The 23,350-nt window shown below is 39.0% G+C and overlaps 1 protein-coding gene across 2 annotated transcripts in view; it reads right to left on the bottom strand.

Annotated features, from left to right (window-relative positions):
- LAMA2 (laminin subunit alpha 2) overlaps positions 1 to 23,350 on the bottom strand; it is a 694,677-nt gene that overhangs the window by 111,728 nt on the left and 559,599 nt on the right. For both annotated transcript variants that reach the window (XM_070795552.1, XM_070795553.1), the window contains exon 40: positions 21,163 to 21,301. In XM_070795552.1, coding sequence (XP_070651653.1) covers positions 21,163 to 21,301 — 139 coding nt within the window. The remainder of the gene's footprint in view (positions 1 to 21,162; positions 21,302 to 23,350) is intronic.

Raw genomic sequence — 23,350 nt, 5'->3', positions numbered from 1 at the left:
TCTATCACCAATCACATCCACAACTGGGTATTGTTTTTGCTTTGGCTCCATCCCTTCATTCTTCTTGGAGTTATTTCTCCAGTGATCTCCAGTAGCATATTGGGCACCTACTGACCTGGGGAGTTTCTTTTTCAGTATCCTATCATTTTGCCTTTTCATACTGTTCATGATAAGCGCAGGGGGCTGCGATGAAGCACAAGCGCGGTGAGAGAAGCTACCACATGTCCGACGTCAGGGGCAGTGGCCGAGAGTGCCAGGTTGTGACAGCGCATAAGCGCGGCCGAGAGGACCTACCCCATGTCTGAGGTCAGGGGTGGCGGCCGAGAGGAGCTACCCCACGTCCAAGGAGCAGTGCCTGCGCAGGCACAGGAGGGCTGAGAGTAGCTACTCCATGTCCAAGGTCAGGAGGGGCGGCGGTGAGGAGATACCCCTCTTCCAAAGTAAGGAGTAGCGGCTGCGCTTTGCTGGAGCAGCCGTGAAGAGATACCGCACGTCAAAGGTAAGAGAAACCCAAGTAAGATGGTAGGTGTTGTGAGAGGGCATCAGAGGGCAGACACACTGAAAGCACAATCACAGAAAACTAGTCAATCTAATCACACTAGGACCACAGCCTTGTCTAACTCACTGAAACTAAGCCATGCCCTGTGGGGCCACCCAAGACGGGCAGGTCATGGTGGAGAGGTCTGACAGAATACGGTCCACTGGAGAAGGGAATGGCAAACCACTTCATTATTCTTGCCTTGAGAACCCCATGCACAGTATGAAGAATTTATTACTTCTTTCTTAAATGTTTGGTAGATTCACCAGTGAAATCATTTGCAACTGAATTGTGTGTGGTGTTTGTGTGTGTGCGTGCGCACGTGCATCTGCACATGTATGTAAGCGTTTTAGAACACAAATTTAATTGTTTAATAAGAATAGGGCAAAGAATCACTCCAAAACAGTAAAGAGCTGATGGCATACAGCAACATACCAACAGTCCAGGTTTAAAAGACAAGTCTGCCATAGGATGACAGAATGGAAGACACTAACATGGGATGCAAGAAGAGAACGGTTTCAATTTGTTGGAATCTGGAGAGTTCCTTTTCCAACACTGCTTAGTAAGTCACTGAAGCACATCAACAATATCAGGGCTGTTGATGAAGCAGCATTTTCCAAGCTAATTATACTTCATACATATTTATAAGCACCACATCTGAGTTTCTGAGCCGTTGTCTACAGCATGTGAAATATAAATGAGGTTCTTAGAGTTGCAAGATATTTTGTTTCCTGCTTTTTAGAGATTGTATTTTTATAAATAAGTTCTTCTCTGTCTGTGTATATATACATATATGTATATATAAATTATCTAAAATCTTTTATTGTGTCACACAAAATAGGATCTAATAGTATATGTAGGTTGCTACATGTTTTGTTAGCTAATAAATCATTTATGGAAAATGTGAGATAATCTAAATCATTAGAGAAGGAAAAATACAAGAAAAAATAAAATGATAAAGTCTACAAAGATTTAACAGAGGCTTGGTATTTAATTGGCTTTTAATACATGTTAGTTTTCTTCTTTCTGCTATTTGTTAAATATTCATAGTGACTTGTTAAGGCATCATGTCATTGATTAATAGACGAATGAATCGACTGATTTACCCAATAAAAGTTTATAGCTCGTCCAAGGAGAAGGAAATAACAACCCACTCCAGTACTCTTGCCTGGAAAATCTCATGGATGGAGGAGCCTGGTAGGCTGCAGTCCATGGGGTTGCGAAGAGTCGGACAACTGAACGACTTCACTTTCACTTTTCACTTTCATGCATTGGAGAAGGAAATGGTAACTCACTCCAGTATTCTTGCCTGGAGAATCCCAGGGACAGAGGAGCCTGGTGGGCTGCTGTCTCTGGGGTCACACAGAGTCAGATATGACTGAAGCGACTTAGCAGCAGCAGCAGCAGCTCCTTCAAGCACTGGAGTAATCTCTGATATTCAAAGACGGAATGACTCTGTCTTCTCTAACAGAAGTGCAGTGAAGTGGTGCAGTGCAGTGGAAAAATTCCTTACACAGAAAATGATTACTGCCACAATGGAGCATGGAAATATCTAGGTGTTTGTTGTCAGAGGAGGCTCACTTAGGGGAAGAAAATGTGAAGGTGAGACCTGCAGTTAAGTTGATCGGGATGGTAAACCAACACGTGACTGATTTATTATTTAAATCAGCAAATTTAAAAGTTATTGTTTATATTTCTTTTAATTCTTATTATTCTTCTAAGTGGCCTTCAAATAACTTCATTAGAGAGAAATTTTCTGAATTCATTAAAAAAGTTGGCACTAAGGAGAGATGTATAATCGTTGTTTGTCTTTGTTTTCTAAAGAAAGTACTAGCTGAAAATTCATCAGCATGGTTTATAACTTATTTTGTTATGAAATAATTTATTTTAGAAGACAAGTCTTGCACATTTCCAAAGGGGATAATTTGTCAAGATACTATGTGACTTAGATGATTATAAAATCTTTTTAATAAAGAAAGCTTTCCAAAATGTGCAGAGGTGTATGTAAGGACCGGTAACTAGCCACAACGTGTTTATGTAAAATACATGTCGAGAAATTTATATTTGGGCATGTTAGACTGTTGCTAAAAATTGGGGAGGAATTTCTTACTACAATAAAATAAGTTCTTAGAAAAAATGGTGGTCTAGTCCTGTATACATTTTAAAAGGTATAACTTTTGAGAATATTGAAAAAAATGTATGTGATGTTAATTAGATATATTAAGCTATAAAAACAGTTATGCAAAACCATTTGTACAAAAACCATTTGTACAGGAAACAATATGGACAGATAAACAACATTATAAAAGTGATTATTTGTGGTTAGTGAGATTATACACATTTTAGATTTTCTTTCTTTTGCTTGTCTGTATTTCCTATTTTTGTATAATGAATATGAACTGCTTTTGTCATAAAAGATCACTTTCAATTTTAAAATAAGAAAATCACTGTGTATTGATTTTAAATGTGTTTCAAAATAACCTATATTTCAAAAATCTCTAGGATACTAAAATGAAACACTAAATCAAAAATGAGTTTGGAAACAACCCAAAGGAATGACTCTGGTCAGAAATCTGGTGAAAGGCTGTAGATCCTGGCATCGCATAACATCCTAAGATGGGACAGGGGTTAGATGAGCCGAAAATCTCCAAAACTTACTCATAAGAATTTAGAATTCATGACTGCGAATTTGCAGCTCGATAACACTGAGAAACGCAATCAAGAGAGGATTTAAAAGTATATTCAGGCTTCTCTGGTCATCTAGTGGTTAAGAATCCACCTGCCAATGCAGGGGAAACGAGTTAGACCCCTTGTCTGGGAAGATCCCACATGCAGGGGGGCAATTAAGCCTGTGGGCCACAACTACTGAAGCCTTATATGCCTAGAGCATGCCCGGAGCCCTTGCTCTGCAACAGTGAAGAGTATCCCCCTGTTCTCAGCAACTAGAGAAAGGCTGCAGCAATGAAGACCCAGCACAGTCAAAACCAACTATATAAATCTTAAAAAAAAAAAAAAAAGTATATAGAGTAAACCTGGCTTAAAACTCAACATTCAAAAAACTAAGATCATGGCATCCAGTCCCATCACTTCACGGTAAAGAAATGGGGAAAAAAGTGGAAACAGTGATAGATTTTATTTTCCTGGGCTCCAAAAATCACTGCAGACAGTGAGTGACTGCAGCAATGAAATCAAAAGATGCTTACTCCTTCGAAAAAAGCTATGACCAACCTAGACAGAGCATGAAAAGGCAGACACATGACTTTGCCTACAAAGATCCATATAGTCAAAGGTATGGTTTTTCCAGTAGTCATGTGTGGATGTGAGAGTTACCATAAAGAAGGCTGAGCACTGAAGAATTGATGCTTTTGAACGATGGTGTTGGAGAAGACTCTTGAGAGTCCCTTGGACTGCAAGGAGTTCAAACCAGTCAATCCTAAAGGAATTCCACCTTGAATATTCACTGCAAGGACTACTGCTGAATCTGAAGCTCCAATACTTTTGCCAGCTGATGCAAAGAGCCAACTCAATGGAAAAGACCCTGATGCTGGGGAAGATTGAGGGCAGGAGGAGAAGGGGGTGACAGAGGATTAGATGGCTGGATGGCGTCACCAATTCAATGGATATGAGTTTGAGCAAATTCCGGGGAAGAGTGAAGAACAGGGAAGCCTGGCATACTGCAGTTCCTGGGGTTGCCAAGAGTCAGACATGACTGAGAGACCAAAAATCAACATGTATAGTAACCAAGTGAAAACAGGTTTTCACCAATCACAGCATGAGAACCATTGCTCCAGCACCTCTGGGCACCACTGACTTGTTGCCATGAGGTAGGGACCAGACAAACTATTGAGGGTAGCATTGGTGGGCACCATGAGGAGTCTTGATTCTGAGTAAAGACAGTGGTGAAGTGTCTATTGATTTAGAGAACATCCTTAGAGGGGTTATGCCTTTCTTTCCATTTAATGTCCAGAATCAAACTCAACATGGCAATTTCACTTCTTGATTAGTCCTATATTTATTCTTGTATTTATTCCTGTTGGTGGAACTCTCAAGTAGCAGGTCTGAGCGCACTGTTGTCTTGAATAAAATTAGTTTAAATTTACATTGCATTATAGCATCACCCCAAAGAATTTCTGTGTTGCTGACTAATCAAACTCTTTGATTTCATTTCTAACAATTTATGCCCTAAATTTTCAAATATGTCAAATTCTGGGTAATAAAACAGAAGCTTGTTTCTCTGCTTCCAATAGATTCTTTAAAGTTATTTACTCAAATGAGTATATCATGTTAGCTGGCTTAAGGAATACCATTTTCACACACAGATTTAATATTTTTCTGTGTAACTTAGATCCTCACTGACTTTTTCATATTTGCTCTTGCACGAATCAGTTCTTAGATAAGTTGCTGAATTGCTTATGGAGAAAAAATGCTCACCAGCTTTATTGACAGATTCAATTGTCAAACCTATTATGGATTATACTATTTTTTCCATTAACACTACACTGGTATAGAATTTAAATTCCAATGATTATAGATATTAATAAGAAGTCAAAATTACTGTTTGAATAACTTCTAAGTAATGGCTGACAGAATAAAATACAAGGTATATGTGAGTTAAAGTTTAAAACTTGACTGACACTATATTTTATCGGGCCTTTTGATTGCAATGTGTATTCTGCTAATATTTGCAGTTCTTTATGTAGGAAATAAAAACTCAAAAATGACCTTGCAAGTATTCTTTATGTATTTTGGTTCATCCAATTACACAAAGCAAATATTAAATAAGACAGACTGAAGAGAAGATATGACCACATTTCTAAACAAATACTCATTAGAAATACCTTAATGTTTAATCATACTATTGCAAAATTCACAGTATTTGATTATATGATTTATTGACCAGTAGCAGTGGTATCAAAAGAATCTAGCTACATAAGGATTTAAAAACTAATAAAAAAGAAGAGATTATTAGGAATAATACTACTATTAAAAGAAAGAATAATAAAAATAAAAAGAAAATCAAAAAGTATAATAAAGGAAAAGCATAAATAATGTAGTAAAAGTTGGAAAGTATCATTTTTACTAACATCACAAATAATAAAAACTTAAATGATAATTTATGGTTTGAGGACAGGCCAGAATTCTATTTATTTATTCCTATGTGTTTCATAATGCCTCTATATATTAAGTACAATAAATATGTGGCTTAAAAAAAGGTTTAAAAACAAAGAAAAAATTGAAAATGTGGACATGCTTAATACCTCACGTTAATAAACAGTTCAGAAGTTACCTATTACAAGCACCACAATTGCATCAAAGAAGGATAATTGGAGGCTTAATATTAAATGAGGTTAAAAAATAAATTTTAAGTTTTGGGGATTATTAACTACTGGCATTAAGCCAAGAGAGAGATCAGAAGAAAATGTGCAGTTTCTTAAAAAGCTATACTTTAGCTGACACAGCTCAGTACATGGACAATATGCATCCAATTTGGAGACAGATCTTCTAATTCTCAAATTGTGACCTTCTATCTTCTTCCTACATCCTGATTAGGAAACTTCAGCACACCCCTTGAACTTAATTCTAATCACTAAAAAAAAAACTATCTTACAAGACAACTACATTCAAATAAACATTCATAGATGATTTCAATCTAAGTAGGGAAATACATATTTCCTTTGAAATTTTCTTCTCTATTCAACTTTCCTGTTCCTTGTGGCAGTATAAATACCTCATCTATTCTGAAAATCTGGAGCATCCTAGCCTTTCTAGATGCCTAGCATCAGTGTTTGGAGATGGGAGGAAACAACTGACATTTAGTGATCAGCTACTGAATACCAAGTATTACCTACATGAAAATCACAGAATCTAGTGAAAGTGAAATTCTCACAGAGTTATTAGTGTTTCTGTCCTCATGAGGGCTATTTTTAGCTTAACTGTTAATTCTGGAGACATTCTTCTCTGGTAAAAGGAAGTAGGAGTTAAACAGAACACCATGGTCACCAAGAACTGAAGGCACAGAGCAGAAAGCAAGCAGAGATTCAGCATCTTTTAAAGCTGACGCTCCAGCTGTGCACTCAGTGTCTGACCCAAAGTCTTTTTTCTCTAGATTACTTTAAGATATTGTTTTCTTTCTCTTTGACTTCCATAGTCTAACAACGATCTTTCCAGGTATAGATTTAATTTTATTTATCGTGAAGTGTGTGTGCTTAGTCTCTCAGTCGTGTCTGACTCTTTGTGACCCCATGGCAAGAATACTGGAGTGGGTTGCTATGCCCTCCTCCAGAGGATCTTCCCAACCCAGGGATCAAACCCAGGTCTCTGGCATTGCAGGCAGATTCTTTACTGTCTGAGCCACCAGGGAAGCTCATTTATCGTGAAGGGCTTTCTTTGAGAAATTCTCTCTCACCAGGCCTTGAAAATTTTCAGTATCTCTTTTACCGTTACTACTTCCCTCTTTTCACTCTTATCAATTTCTGAACCCCTAATAGATTTACATTGATTTTTACAAGGTATATTTCTTGTCTTTTACACTTCTTTTATATTTTACCATGCTTGTTGCATTCTGGGTAATGTATTCAACTCTTTCAATTAATTCATTCTCTTTCTCCTTTGTTTAGCTTTCCCATTCAAATTTTAATTATACTTACTATATATTTTTTTATTTTTAGAAATTTTATTTGCTTCTATTATACATTTCCATAATCTTCTGTAGTTATTCTTTTTATCACTCTTTTGTATTCTTTTTTAACATTGCAATAATTTTAAACACTTTTATTGTATATCCTCTTTCAGATTTTTTAATAACTTCAGGATCATGTTACATACTTTGCCTGCCTACCCTCTTTCCTAGTTGATTATTTACAGTGTACATAAACAGACCACTCCTCTGTGTCCTTCTAGATATTCTAAGGGTTGAAAGAACCAATTCCTCTCCCCTCCTCTGTTAAAATTTTAGCTTGGAAAGTCTTGTACCATGCAAACTTCAATCCATATATAAAAGTATATGGTATAATTTGGACTCCAACCCATTGGCTTGTGGTTTTAACAGCTTATGAGAGACATTTTTCACAACTGGGGCATGAAAAGAAACAAGATTCCTTGGCATGTTCTGGTCTAGAGGGAGTGTTCATTGATGAGAAAACTGTTTGGAAGTCTCACAATTCTGCATACTTTCAATTAGTCAAAAGAAACTCCTTCGTTTATAGGTTTAGGATGATGTTTGTGATGCTTTCTCTCCCTGCTTGGGCTTTTAAAATCCAGTCTCTAGACATATGATATATATTTATGTTCCAAATTCACTGAGTCAATAAGGTGCCAGCTTTAGGATGTGCTATTATGTTTCTCTTGTTTTTATTTTCAGATTACCCTTTTGTTTCCTCTTTCCAAAATAAAGTGTGTGTTAAATTTGGGGAGTTAGAGTTTATCTAACATTTCTGTGAATTTCTCACATTAGGAGGGATCTGAATTAACTCAGGCTGCTATGTTATCAGAGCTCCCTGACATTCCTTTCTAGTATCCTTATTTTCTTTTTCTTTTTTTTATTTTTTAGCTTTACAATATTTTATTGGTTTTGCCATATATCAACATGAATCTGCCACAGGTATACACGTGTTCCCCATCCTGAACCCTCCTCCCTCATTCCTCCCCATACCATCCCTCTGGGTCGTCCCAGTGCACCAGCCCCAAGCATCCAGTATTGTGCATCAAACCTGGACTGGCGATTCATTTCATATATGATATTATACATGTTTCAATGCCATTCTCCCAAATCATCCCACCCTCTCCCTCTCCCAGAGTCCAAAAGACTGTTCTATACATCAGTGTCTCTCTTGCTGTCTCGCATACAGGGTTATTGTTACCATCTTTCTAAATTCCATATATATGCGTTAGTATACTGTATTGGTGTTTTTCTTTCTGGCTTACTTCACTCTGTATAATAGGCTCCAGTTTCATCCACCTCATTAGAACTGATTCAAATGTATTCTTTTTAATGGCTGAGTAATACTCCATTGTGTATATGTACCACCGCTTTCTTATCCATTCATCTGCTGATGGACATCTAGGTTGCTTCCATGTCCTGGCTATTATAAACAGTGCTACGATGAACATTGGGGTACACGTGTCTCTTTCCCTTCTGGTTTCCTCAGTGTGTATGCCCAGCAGTGGGATTGCTGGGTCATAAGGCAGTTCTACTTCCAGTTTTTTAAGGATTCTCCACACTGTTCTCCATAGTGGCTGTACTAGTTTGCATTCCCACCAACAGTGTAAGAGGGTTCCCTTTTCTCCACACCCTCTCCAGCATTTATTGCTTGTAGACTTTTGGATTGCAGCCATTCTGACTGGCGTGAAATGGTACCTCATAGTGGTTTTGATTTGCATTTCTCTGATAATGAGTGATGTTGAGCATCTTTTCATGTGTTTGTTAGCCATCTGTATGTCTTCTTTGGAGAAATGTCTATTTAGTTCTTTGGCCGATTGTTTTGATTGGGTTGTTTATTTTTCTGGAATTGAGCTGTAGGAGTTGCTCGTATATTTTTGAGATTAGTTGTTTGTCAGTTGCTTCATTTGCTATTATTTTCTCCCATTCTGAAGGCTGTCTTTTCACCTTGCTTATAGTTTCCTTTGTTGTGCAGAAGCTTTTAAGTTTAATTAGGTCCCATTTGTTTATTTTTGCTTTTATTTCCAATATTCTGGGAGGTGGGTCATAGAGGATCCTGCTGTGATGTATGTCGGAGAGTGTTTTGCCTATGTTCTATTTTAGAAGTTGTATCCTTATTTTCTAACAGGATTTTTCTCTCCTTTGACATGCTACATAAGAGTAAATTTACAAAAATCCAAATTATTCTCTAGACTCTTGACCCAAAAGGAAGAAAAAACTCCTTGTGAAGTTTCTATGGATTTTTACTCTCCTTATATTAAGGAATTAATAGTGGGAAGTCACTTTACAACAGCAGTTCGCGTATTGATTTGGAACAGGTGTCTCAGGCTTTAAACCTACTTAATTTTAGGTATATTTTTCTCTTGGATAATTTTTCCAGATCCCGCCCCTACTCTTTAATTCCTATAAAGTCTACATAACACTTACACAGCACTTTTATTTAGTAGGTCAGTTCAGTCTCTCAGTCAGGTCTGAGTCTTTGCAACCCCATGAACTGCAGCATGCCAGGCCTCCCTGTCCATCATCAACTCCCGGAGTTGACCCAAACCCATGTCCATTGAGTCGGTGATGCCATCCAACCATCTCATCCTCTGTTGTCCCCTTCTCTTCCTGCTCTCAATCTTTCCCAGCATCAGGGTCTTTTCAAATGAGTTAGTTCTTCACATCAGGTGGCCAGAGTATTGGAGTTTCAACTTCAGCATCAGTCCTTCCAGTGAATATTCAGGACTGATTTCCTTTAGGATCCACTGGTTGGATCTCCTTGCAGTCCAAGGGACTCTCAAGACTCTTCTCTAACACCACAGTTCAAAAGCATCAATTCTTTGGCGCTCAGCTTTCTTTATAGTCCAACTCTTACATCCATACACGACCACTGGAAAAACCATAGCCTTGACTAGATGGACCTTTGTTGGCAAAGTAATGTCTCTGCTTTTGAATATGCTGTCTAGGTTGGTCATAACTTTCCTTCCAAGGAGTAAGCGTCTTTTAATTTCATGGCTGCAATCACCAGTTGGTTCTTTACTAACTGTCTCACTATTATTTTTTTATGAAAAAAAGAATTATCCCCACCTTCTTCTGTATTTTACCTTATTTTCTCCTAGATATGTTTGGGAAATATCATGCTGCAGATATTTAGACTCATGGCTCCCAGGAATGATGCATAATTGCATCGACTGACAGAACATGGATTTGGAGAATAAAGAGGAAGACCATATTGTGCACTGGAGTTGAAAGACAGTATAAATTCTCAATTTCTAATGCTGATTCTTAGAGAAGATCAGACTAAACACGGAGACTGAGACTATTAATAACTGAGAAAGAGGATTCTGGATTAGAGAGTGTGTATGTGAAAGAGAGGGAGAGAGCTTTAGATGATAACAGTGATTGTAGTGTAAAGAAGAGGGTACAGAAGAAAAAAAAAAAAGAAATCTTAAGGTGTGGACTGCCTATGTTTTCTACACTCAAGTGTATGTCACAGAACACATTCCACTCACTCTGAGAAAAAGAGAAAGGGAGGAAGGAAATTAAGAAAGGAAGGAGGGCAACATTTCAGTGTTGATAGAGATTGTGTGGTTATTATGTGATGACTCTTCATAATCTTAATGAACAAGAACACTAGAATCCATTCTACATTAGCCTTCTGTTTTGTCGTTGTTGCTTGCTGTTTGGATATACCAGATTCAAGTGTACATCCTCTAAGAACTCCCCAGTGGTAAAGGGCAGAGGGTCTTATCTTCCAGGGCCACTAAAACCATGACTATTGTCATCCCAAGGCTCCAGCAGCATATAAAATCTATTCTTCATCTACTTCTAAAATTGGATCTAGTTGATAATACAGGTTTTAAGTTTTCCTATGATCTGGAAATGTTTTTAAAGATTTAATTCTCTGTTGTTTTAGAGTCTGAGGACTTTTTATAGCATCAAAGCCATTGAGATTAGAAAAAAATGACTGGATCTTCATATTCTATTGTTGAAAGAGTGATATATTTCCCTTCTCTTTTTCCTTGTGCCCACCAATGAGAAGTACAAAATGAGATGTTATCTTTGAGACTGTGTGTAGGGAAAACAATAATTTTATACCAATAATACAATAATAGTAATTTTCCCACCGAACACTAATAGAAAATTGGAAGTGTGAAAGTGTTAGTCACTCAGTTGTGTCTGACTCTGCGATCCCATAGACTGTAGCCAATCAGGCTCCTGATTCATGGAATTCCTGTTCATGGAATTCTGCAGGCAAGACTACTGTGAGTTGCCATTCCCTTCTCCAGGGGATCTTCCTGTCCCAGGGATGGATCTGGGTCTCTTGACTGTATGCAGATTCTTTACCATCTGAGTCATAAGGGAAGCCCATTAGAAAAGTAGTAGTGTTTATTTTTTCATAAAGTTTATGTTCCTATGACCAAGCTAGACAGTGTGTTGAAAAGCAGAGACATCACTCTGCCTAAAAGGTCTGTATAGTCAAGGCTATGGTTTTCCCAGTATGGTTGTGAGAGGCTGACTGTAAAGAAGGCAGAGTGTTAAAGAATTGATGCCTTCAAACTGTGGTGCTGGAGAAGACTCCTGAGAGGTCCCTGGACAGCCAGGAGATCAACCAGTCAACCTTAAGGGAAATCAACCCTTAATACTCATTGGAAGGACAGATGCTGAAGCTGAAGTTCCAGTATTTTGGTCACCTGATGTGAACACCTGACTCACTAGGAAAGTTCCTGATGCTGGGAAGGATTGAAGGCAGAAGAAGAGGGCATCAGAGGATGAGATGGCTGGATGGCAACACCAATGTAATGAACATGTAAAATATCATGTATGAAACGAGATGCCAGTCCAGGTTCAATGCACGATACTGGATGCTTGGGGCTGGTGCACTGGGACGACCCAGAGGGATGGTATGGGGAGGGAGGAGGGAGGAGGGTTCAGGATGGGGAACACATGTATACCTGTGGTGGATTCATTTTGATATTTGGCAAAAAAAGAAAAAAAAAAAAAAGAAAAGGTAAAGAGAGATTCTACTCAGAGTCTTTGGGGGGCGTGGGTCATGGCTCTTTAGACATCTTGATTTTAGGCTCTAGCCTCTGGAACTGTGAGGGAATAAATATCTGTCATTTAAAAAAAAAAAAAGGAACTTGGGCAAAATTCGGGAGATGGTGAGGGACAGGGAGGCCTGGCATCCTGCAGTCCATGGGGTTGCAAAGAGTCAGACATGACTGGGCGACTGAACAACAACATGTTCCTAAAATAACATTTCATTTTGAGATTTAAATAAATTAAATATGCAAGATAAGAGGTTGTTGCTGTTTACATAGCAACTATACTATAATATTTAGTTGTTTATAGACTCCACCTGCTCACTATTTAATTAAAATAAAGGATCACCTTTCTTCTCACTCATATTTTCCTTTCAATTACATTGTTGATTATGTGTGCATTACAAATAGGTAGACTTAAGTAGATATTTAAAAGTGAAGTGGCTTTAAAAATGTTGTCAATTATGCTTTAAGATTATTTCACCATTCATTTGGGGTTTTTTTTCCCCTATGTTATTTTCAATGCTTTTTTTCCTTCTCATATTATCTCACATCCATTTTCTTCACAGTAATAATTGGTTGTTTTATTGCTTGTCTAACAGGTCTTTTTTCCTCCTTGTATAAATTTGTCCTTTGCTTCTTTGTACTTTGTTTCTAATTCATTAAAGACATTCTTCCTTCTTTGTAGGCCTAGATTCAAATGACTCTTTCATACATAAATAATAAACTTAATCTTACTCTTCCATGTTTATCTATAGCTGTAGCAATAATACCAGCTCTTACATTTATGAAATGCTAGTTATATCTAGGTAATTGCTCAATTTAATGGCAAATATATTTCCTTTCTAGTACAATAGGAACTACATTATAATGAATTATTAAAATTAAAACTTTATTTATTCTGTTCCTGAAACACAGTCTAACAATCTTTCTGACCAAATCAGTCTTCTGTGTGTTTGCTGATAGCCATTTAATAAATCAGTGATCCTCTTTAGCCTTAGAAATTTTTCAGACATTTAATTATTTTTACAGCTTATGGGGACGGAATAACAAGAACAAGTGGACATGCTGTATGCATTAAAACTTCTCCTAGCTCTATGTTTGAGTTTGGCTAGCCTATCAGGTATAAACATCAGTGCTGAGGAAAAGTGAATATTTCATGTTGGCATGAAAATGAGTCTCGTAAGTGTGAAGTGAGAGAATCAATTCTTAGGCAGGTTGATAAGAAGGCTGGGGTCCCTAAGGCAGCAAAAGGGGCCTGGGGCTCTCAAATTGGAGATAGAGGTCTGGAATTCTCAAGGAGGAGGAAAGGACAAACACCTTTTTTTCCCTCTACATTCCTTAGTCTTAGTCACATAAAATGTTTTTTTTCTTTAAGCCTGGAACTGATGACCCCACAACAAACAACTCAGTTTAAACTCTGTACTAAGGATTATATAACAACAGTGTATCATCCTTGAGGACAGTTTCTCCTTCCAGAAAGAAAAGTGAAGTTGCTCAGTCGTATCCGACTCTTTGCAACCCCATGGACTGTAGCCTACCAGGCTCCTCTGTCCATGGTATTTTCCAGGCAAGAATACTGGAGTGGGTTGCCATTTCCTTCTTCAAATCCTGTTATCCTAAAATTTAAATTGTGGGAGTGGGTCTGGTAAAATTGTTACAACCTTGAGACATTCTTCTGACTTATTGTAATCACTAATTAAAAAAGTATATAACTCCTTTGCTAACACTAGTGAGGGGGGCACTCTCTGTCCCCTTCTGATGTCTATGTCAGAAGCTTTCTCTGGCCCTTTTTCACTTTAATAAAACTCTGCTACACAAAAGCTCTTGAGTGATCAAGTCTGGTCCCTGGTCCCGAAGCTAAATCTTCAGAGATCAAGAATCAGACACTGTTCACCATAAGTTATCATCTTGGGGGCTTTCCAGGATCTTCAGGATAAGGTAAGAACACTCAGAGCTCTAGCCTCTCTGCTTTCTCAATATACACATTTTCTGCTTTACTTTACTAACTTTACGGTGTGCTGTGTGAATGAATGACATGTCCTGCACGATGCAAGCATTGAGCCCTGCTCTGTGGTTTTGCGGTGCCTCATAATGACTGAAGGCAGCCCCCAAAAGGGGAGCCTTGTCTCTGTCAATGCCAAGAGACACCCAAGGTCCCTGCAAGGGGAGCGACCAGAAATGGGCAAAGTGCGTGAACTGAACTTTCCTTTCTTGGTCAGCTTTTCCTGGTCTCTTTGACCATTTCATAATTGCATGGGAAATTAGAAGTACTAGCCTAATCTTTTGGATCATAGACTTTCAAGGGACTAGTGATCCATGCTGTTACTACATACTTTTACTTAGACCCCAAGTAAGAAAGCGCCTAGCCTTGCTAGGAGCCGAAAGTTACTAGAAGTACGTACGGAGTGAGGTGGAACCCTAGGAACATCTCTCACGCTAGAAGTTACTCTCTTGGCTGCCTGTCTCAGGGGCCAGAAACCTGAAAGTGAGTCTTTGTCATGGCTGTGCCTCCTGTCTATATGGATAAAAGCACTGCTGGTGACCATGAGGTTTTTGAGGACACAGATCGGGAATTGCAGAATCTGGTTAGATTGGAAATGCAATGGGCTTCTTCCTTTGGTAGTGCTAGCTCTTAGTGGACCAGAAGAGGCTCTCTGATGGCTTTTGTCTCAACTGTTTAGATATTCCTTTTGTGGAATCTGTAGAAATGAGCTGGAACGATTGACGCTAATAGCTAGAGAACAAAAATCACTTTTTCCTTGTTGGCCAACCCTCCACCACCTCTTTTGCTATCACATATACTGGTGTGGTGACACTCAGGAGGGACATCTTGGTTGTTATTTGTCTCTTTATGACTCACCCATTCTAATGCAGTCAAGACCATACTCAGGAATGTGCACAGGCACACGTAAGATGGATGCTTCTCCTAGTAGTCCTAGCTTGGGAAACATTCTGGGAAATTAGTCTGGCAAATCAAACAAAGGTCTCGGTGGTATGGAACTAAATCAATCTGGGATGCCATCAGGTCTACCCCTGGTGCATCTCCACCCCGCCTTGGTGGTAGAACTGGGAGGGACGAGTAAGACGCCTGTGTCGGTAAGGGACCGACTAAGTCTGACCAGGGAAAGAAAGCTTTGGTGGAGAGTCTGCTACACTCCCATCTAAAGCAGGGAAGGACGCTTCTGATGGAAAAAAGCCAAGGCTGTGGATGCTGCTTCTTTCTCTCTTACAGATGGGAGCTAGCAGTTCCAGAACCACTTCTTTAAAATGTATTTTAAAAAAAGGTGGGACAAGCTTGATCCCCAGAATTTAAAAAGACATACCTGATCTTCTTCTGTGATACTGAATGGCCACAGTATCCTTTGGAAGATGATAAATACTGACATGTTAAAGGGTCTCTCAATTATGATACTGTTTTACAACTAGACCGGTTCCATAGAAAATAAGGGAAATGGGTAGAAGTGCCTTATGTGTTGTTCTTTATCTCTCTGTGAGACATGCCAGACTTATGTCCTAACGGTGCAGATTTGTGTATGAAAGCTTCAGCTGCTTCCTGTTCTCTTATTTTGCCCCTTTATCCCTTTATCTGGGGCTCGCTACTGAACAGGCTGAGAGTTAGGGTACCCTTCCAGGAGGGGCTGCCTCAGTGTCGGTAGAAATTCAATAGCTCCCATCCTAATTACATCTGAGGAGCCCTGGGTATTAATAACTGTGGAAGGCCAAGCAGTCAATTTCTTTTGGACACTGGGGCAATTTTCTCTGTGCTCACTGAAGCCCCTGGCTCACTTTCCTCCCAATCGACTACCAAAATGGACTGTCTGGATGAGTGAGTGAAGTCCCTTAGTCATGTCCAATTCTTTGCGACCCCATGGACTGTAGCCTACCAGGTTCCTCCATCCATGGGATTTTCCAGGCAGGAGTACTGGAGTGGGTTGCCATTTCCTTCTCCAGGAGATCTTCCCAACCCAGGGATTGAACCCGGATCTCTCACATTGTAGGCAGATGCTTTACTGTCAGAGCCACCAGGGAAGTCATCCTTTAAGTGGAAACTGGGACTCTGTGCTGTTTTCTCGTGAGTTTCTAATTGTGCCAGAGTCTCCCTCACCCCTTCTGGGGAAGGATATACTGAACAAGGTCCAGGCCTCTGTTTTCATGAATATGGAACCAGCTCTTTTTAATGGAACAAAATGTAAATCCTAGAGTGTGGGCCGGAGAAGGCAATGGCACCCCACTCCAGTACTCTTGCCTGGAAAATCCCATGGACGGAGGAGCCTGGAAGGCTGCAGTCCATGGGGTTGCTAAGAGTCGGACACGACTGAGCGACTTCACTTTCACTTTTTACTTTCATGTGCTGGAGAAGGAAATAGCGACCCACTCCAGTGTTCTTGCCTGGAGAATCCCAGGGATGGGGGAGCCTGGTGGGCTGCCGTCCATGGGGTCGCACAGAGTAGGACACGACTGAAGTGACTTAGCAGCAGAGTGTGGACAGATGGAAAAACTGTGGGTTGAGCACAAAATGCTGTTGCTGTCGTTATCAAGCTCAATGGCCTCACCTATTTTCATATCAAAAGCAGTATTAACTAAAGCCCGAGGTTAATGAATGGACAAAATCTTACTGTACTGACTTCTCCTGATGTGAGTGGGATCTTGAACTCTAAAGTTCAGAGCAACAATGCTCCATCTTTAAAGCTGCTGTAACTCAAGGGGAGTCAAAAGCTCTAGGAATAGAGTATAACTTACACTCTTCCTGGAGACCCCAATCTTCAGAAAAAGTTGAAAAGGCTAATGACATTATTAAAAGACACCTGTGTAAGCCAACTCAGGAAATACAAGACAGTTGGTTTAAAGTTCTACCCATAGTTTTAATGAGGGCTCAAACCGCCCCTAAGAAGAAGGGACTGTCTCTATGATAGGCTGTTTTTGTACACAGATATTCCCATAGAGCCTTAAAATTAACTATGTGACTCAGCTTTTTGCTTTTCAACAGACATTACCAGGAGGTTAACTCCTGACCCAGACTTTGAGTCAAACTAGCCGCTGTTTGAGCCAGGAACCAAGATGGGACTGAGAATCCAGGTGGGCTTGCTTCTGTTGACTCCAAAAGTCCTGAGTTTGACCATTTGACCCTCAAGACAGCGCCTTCCTGTTCTGGACTCATTCCTATGCTGCATTCCACAATTGGTCTAATTGCTGGGTCTGCAGAGCACTCCCCTCCTCATCAAGTGAAGACATCCCACAGTGAGTTTCTCCACTTCATGGAAAGGACTTTCTTCAACTCTGAGAATACTTTCACCAACAACAATCATATGTGACACTTCTTGATCTGATGACATCTAAAAATCTAAAGATGGAGTGATGTAACTATGGACATAATGTAACTTTTAATTTTGATTATGTTTTAACTTGGTTTAATGACTATTTTGCTGTACATAAGAAGGTAATTGGGTCTAGATCTGGTAGTTTTCTACCTGATGTTTATCAAATATGAGATGAGGTCATATGGCTAACTCTTAAAAAGGGATGCCTACTATCTAACGCTCCCATATGCTGGGAAAAAATAGAGCCATCCCCAGAAGTTAGCCAAGAACTTAGTTATAATGATTGGAAACAACTTGGATTTTTGCCTCAAGAAATATAAAATACAATCATTCCTGTGTTTTCCAATCCCAGTTTAGGTCCTCCTTTTGCCTGGGCAGGAACAGGTTGGGACTAGATCCCTCAGTCACGCTGGTTTACTCCAAATGGGACCTACTAGATATGTGGCTCACACTTACGGGCATGGCTTCCCCCTGGCTGGATAGGAAGATGCACCCTAGATCTAACTTTTACTCATGGCTTCATATTTTCAGAGCTTCCAGAGAAGCCTAATCTGCCACACCTTAAAACTCGTTGGGCAAGATCTGTATTTCACTGGTGTGATTGTCTGGCTACAATATTCGTTCCCTCTCTGGGAACTACAGATTAGATGTCCTCTCTGGGAACTACAGATTAGATATTATGAGTTGATGCTCTGAGTAACTTTCAGCCATTAATGCTGAACAAATAAATACAAATTAGAAAGGTGGTTTTACAAAACATATTGGCCTTAGATATTCTAACAGCTGCACAAGGAGGAACTTGTGCCATTATTCATACCCAACGTTGTACATATATACCAGATATGAGTACTAATGTTACTCACTTTACTAAACACATGAACAAGACGATTCAGGCTATGGATTCCCCTGAAGCCTCAGTCACCTCACTTTGGGAAATGTTAACTAGCTCCCCAGGGTGGAAAACTATCTTAAACATAATAATTCTAATTGTTCTGTTTTTACTGTTTGATCCCTTCATCTGTAACTGTGTAACTGGATTTGTTTCTAACCGTTTTAAAGCTTTTAAGTTACAAATAGTTGTCCAGGCTCCAAGGAGCCCCACAACCTCCTCCAACTATTACTTGGGGTCCTTGGATCAGAGACCTGAAAATGAGGGTTAGGAGAATAAGTTGCCTCAACAATTTAGGGACCACACCCCTCAACAGCAGGAAGTGATTATGGAATGAAAACAATGCCCCTTTCCCTTGGCAACATAATTTTCCTAAAAGAAAAGTGGGGGGTGGGGGAAATGAGAGAGTCAATTCCTAGGCAGGTTGATAAGAAGTCTGGAGTCCCTGAGGATGAGAAAGGGATCTGGGGCTCTGGAAGTCAAGACAGGGGTCTGGAACTCTCAAGGAGGAGGAAAGGACAAATACCTTTTTTTCCCTCTACATTCCTTAGTCTTAGTCACATAAAGTTTTTTCTTTAAGCTTGGAACTGATGATTACACAACAAACAACTCAGTTTAAACTCTGTACTAAAGATTATATAACAACAATGTATCCTCCTTGAGGACAGTTTCTCCTTCCTGAAAACCTTCTGACTAATCCTGATATCTTTAGAATGTATATTATGGGATCTGGTCTGATAGGATCTTTCTATTGTTAAGTTCTAATCATGCTATCCTAAAATGTAAATTGTGGGAGTGGGTCTGGTAAAATTGTTACAACCTTGAGGCATTCTTCTGATTTATTGTAATAACTAATTAAAAAAGTATATAACTCCCTTGTTAACACTAGTGAGGGGGGCACTCTCCGTCCCCTTCTGATGTCTATGTCAGAAGCTTTCTCTGGCCCTTTTTCACTTTAATGAAACTCTGCTACACAAAAGCTCTTGAGTGATCAAGGCTGGTCCCTGGTCCCTGGAAGCTAAATCTTCTTCAGAGATCAAGAATCCGACACCTTTCACCATAAGCTATCAGAAGTGATGGTAGCAAATTTGGGTGAAAATAAACAGCTCTTTACCATAAAATGCACAAAGTTTATAAAAATAAAGCAGTGATAATATTGAGATTTTTTTAAAAAATGTTGTAAACAGGCATGAAAAATGTCAATTAGAGTGACGTGCATTCACTCACGCAGGCCTATGATTTGTCAGGCACTGTCCTAGATGCTGAAAATGGCCATCCAATAAGACTTAGGTCAGATGAAAATGGTGAAATTGAAGATTAGGATCTTCAAATAGATATGAAAAATGGTTCATTTTGAAAGGATAACTGAACATAGGTAAGTTTTTGTAATAATTATGTCATGACTTTGAATAAGAAATAAACAAAACACACGGTATTAGTAAAGTCATCCCAGAGAAACCAAACAGTAGTAATTGCTGATGGAATATGATGTTTTCACTATGACCATAAAATAACCGTCTAAGTATGTGGCAAATACCTCTACTATCTCTGAAATCGAAGAAAGCATTTGTGCTAAATACCAAAGCAAATACTGATTTGTTTCTTCAACACCCATTATTTCTGCATATGTCATTCACAGTCAAATGTCCAGGAAGGGTTCTTTTCTCCTGAAGTTCTGATGTATTTGGAGGATTTTGTGTGAAGCCAAAGGAATAAGTGATAGTTCTGAACATTTTAACTAACTGTGTGATTCCTGTGAAATGAAAGCTGACCTAAAATGTATCGCCAAGGTTTACCAAACATAACCTGTTTACAAAATGTTGCTCTACATGTAAAGGAAAAAAATTTGTCACTGTTGAAGATACTCAGATAATGTGCTATACCTAGAACCCCCAAACTCTAAAATATTAATTGAAAATTTATTTTGAACAATGACAGAAGCCAAAAGTAGCTTTGAAGGTAAATATTTCAACTGATAAAAATAGTATAATAGTTTAGAAGTATATGATTTGGCATGTTTTGTAAAATGTGCACATTATTAAACTTTATATAGAATTAAATTATGTGACTATAAGCAATGGTGTTAATATCCAAAGCACTTTCTTATTGAAGACATATGGAATAATTGTTATAAATTTTCCTCTTCAGAGTCTTATGTTTGGCTATTTTCCTTTATGAGTTGGTTGCTGCTGCTGCTAAGTTGCTTCAGTCACGTCTGACTCTGTGCGACCCCATAGACGGCAGCCCACCAGGCTCCCCCGTCCCTGGGATTCTCCAGGCAAGAACACTGGAGTGGGTTGCCATTTCCTTCTCCAATGCATGAAAGTGAAAAGTGAAAGTGAAGTCGCTCAGTCATGTCCGACTCTTAGCGACCCCATGGACTACAGCCCACCAGGCCTTCCGTCCATGGGATTTTCCAGGCAAGAGTACTGGAGTGGGGTGCCATTGCCTTCTCCTTATGAGTTGGTGGCACAAACCTATTTGTCATCTGGGATAATAATACAACTCTTATTAGTGGTGGAAAGTAGTATGTAACTGAGAAGAGTTCTGCTATGATTACAGCACATTGAGAATTTATTTTGGATAAAATTTAAAAGGAGCCTTTGAAAATAATTTAAAACTAATATTCTAATTTGCCAGGATTTTCCAGAGCTTATTTAAGTTTGAGAAATTTAGTTTAGAAACTTACTTGAAAAGGTTCACCTCAGTACATAGCACTATTTGTTTCTTACCAGTTCTGTGGCTTCGTGTGCAAGAACTTTGGCTTCTTTGGCAATTTTCTCAGCTTCGTCAATATAGTCCTTAATGTTGCTGTAAGCGTTGAAGGCTGCAGTGGCATTGAAGGAGATGTTTTTAGCCTCATCAAGGATTCTGAAGGGATTATCCAAAAAGAGAATATCAGAGTAGTTGGTACTCAAATGAAGAATATTTGAAGAACTTACTTATAACAAATAAGGCTTCCAAATGATCATGGCCAATATAATAATGATAATCCCAAATCATAGTGAGGTATCTACTAATTGTATTATATTGTAGCTTTCAGTTTAAACTCATATTCCTAAATAACCAAGCTAGAACTGTTATAATAAAATGAATTATATATGAATTTTTCCCAGGGTCTTCAAACATTAATATTTTCCTTTGTATCAAGAATATTAAGTTTTGAAACAAAACCTTTCACATGGAGTATATTAAATCCAGATTTACTTATGAAAATTATTCTTGGGGTTAATACACCTATTTTATTATGACAATCCCCAAATTGTAGGGGAAGCAAACCAGTTATATTGAGAAGGCTGTTTACCAGTCAAACACACCTCACTAGTGGCCCATCTCCCCATGGAAACATATAAGAATAACAGTTATAATAAGCTATTATTTCACAGGGCAGTACTGAAATAGTAGTGCCTTCATGGAGTTTGAAAGGGAAAAAAAAAAAGACTTAAAGGCTATGTATGGAATCACCAGTTTTCATTCCAATCCAAAAGAAGGCAATGCCAAAGAATGTTCAAACTACTGCACAACTGCACTCATCTCACACAATAGCAAAGGCATGCTCAAATTCTCCAAGCCAGGCTTCAACAGTATGCGAACTGTGAACTTCTAGATGTTCAAGCTGGATTTAGAAAAGGCAGAGGAACCAGAGATCAAATTGCCAACATCCATTGGATCATTGAAAAAGCAAGAGAATTCCAGAAAAACATCTACTTCTGCTTTATTGACTATGCCAAAGCCTTTGACTGTGTGGATCACAACAAACTGTGGAAAATTCTTGAAAGAGATGGGAAGCCAGACCACCTGACCTGCCTCCTGAGAAATCTGTATGCAGGTCAAGAAGCAACAGTTAGAACTGGACATGGAACAACAGACTCGTTCCAAATCAGGAAAGGAGAGCATCAAGGCTGTATACTGTCATCCTGCTTATTTAACTTATATGCAGGGTACTTCATGAGAAATGCTGGGGTGGATAAAGCACAAGCTGGAATCAAGATTGCCAGGAGAAATATCAATAACCTCAGATATGCAGATGACACCACACTTACGGCAGAAAGCGAAGAAGAACTAAAGAGCCTCTTGATGAAAGAGAAAGAGGAGAGTAAAAAAGTTGGCTTAAAATTCAACATTCAGAAAACTAAGGTCATGGCATTTGGTCCCATTACTTCATGGCAAATAGATGGGAAAACAGCAGGAACAGTGAGAGACTTCATTTTGGGGGGCTTCAAAATCACTGCAGATGGTGACTGCAGCCATGAAATTAAAAGATGCTTGCTCCTTGGAAGAAAAGCTATGACCAACCTAGACAGCATATTAAAAAGCAGAGACATTACTTTGCCAACAAAGGTCCATCTATGGTTTTTCCAGTAGTCATGTATGGATGTGAGAGTTGGACTATAAAGAAGGCTGAGCACTGAAGAATTGATGCTTTTGAACTGTGGTGTTGGAGAAGACTCTTGAGAGTCCCTTGGACTGCAAGGAGATCCAACCAGTCCATCCTAAAGGCAATCAGTCCTGAATATTCATTGGAAGGACTGATGCTGAAAGTGAAACTCCAATACTTTGGCCACCTGATGTGAAGAACTGACTCATTTGAAAAGACCCTGATGCTGGAAAAGATTGAAGGAGGGAGGAGACAGGTTTAACAGAGGATGAGATGGTTGGATGGCATCACTGACTCAATGGACAGGAATTTGAGTAAACTCCAGGAGTTGGTAATGGACAGGGAGGCCTGGTGTGTTGCAGTCCATGGGGTTGCAGAGAGTCTGACAAGACTGAGCAACTGAACTGAACTGAACCAATGCAACCACGTTTTCAAAAGCCAGCCCTTTAACAATAAATAGTTTGATTTCATTAAAATTATAAAACTGAAATTTGGAGCAGAATGTGTGTTTATATATTACTATTTAAAATGCTAATAAGAGC

Source organism: Bos indicus, chromosome 9 (assembly GCF_029378745.1).
Source record: "Bos indicus isolate NIAB-ARS_2022 breed Sahiwal x Tharparkar chromosome 9, NIAB-ARS_B.indTharparkar_mat_pri_1.0, whole genome shotgun sequence".
In the NCBI taxonomy this organism is placed as follows: domain Eukaryota; kingdom Metazoa; phylum Chordata; class Mammalia; order Artiodactyla; family Bovidae; genus Bos; species Bos indicus.
This window is presented reverse-complemented; position numbering and strand designations above follow the sequence as displayed.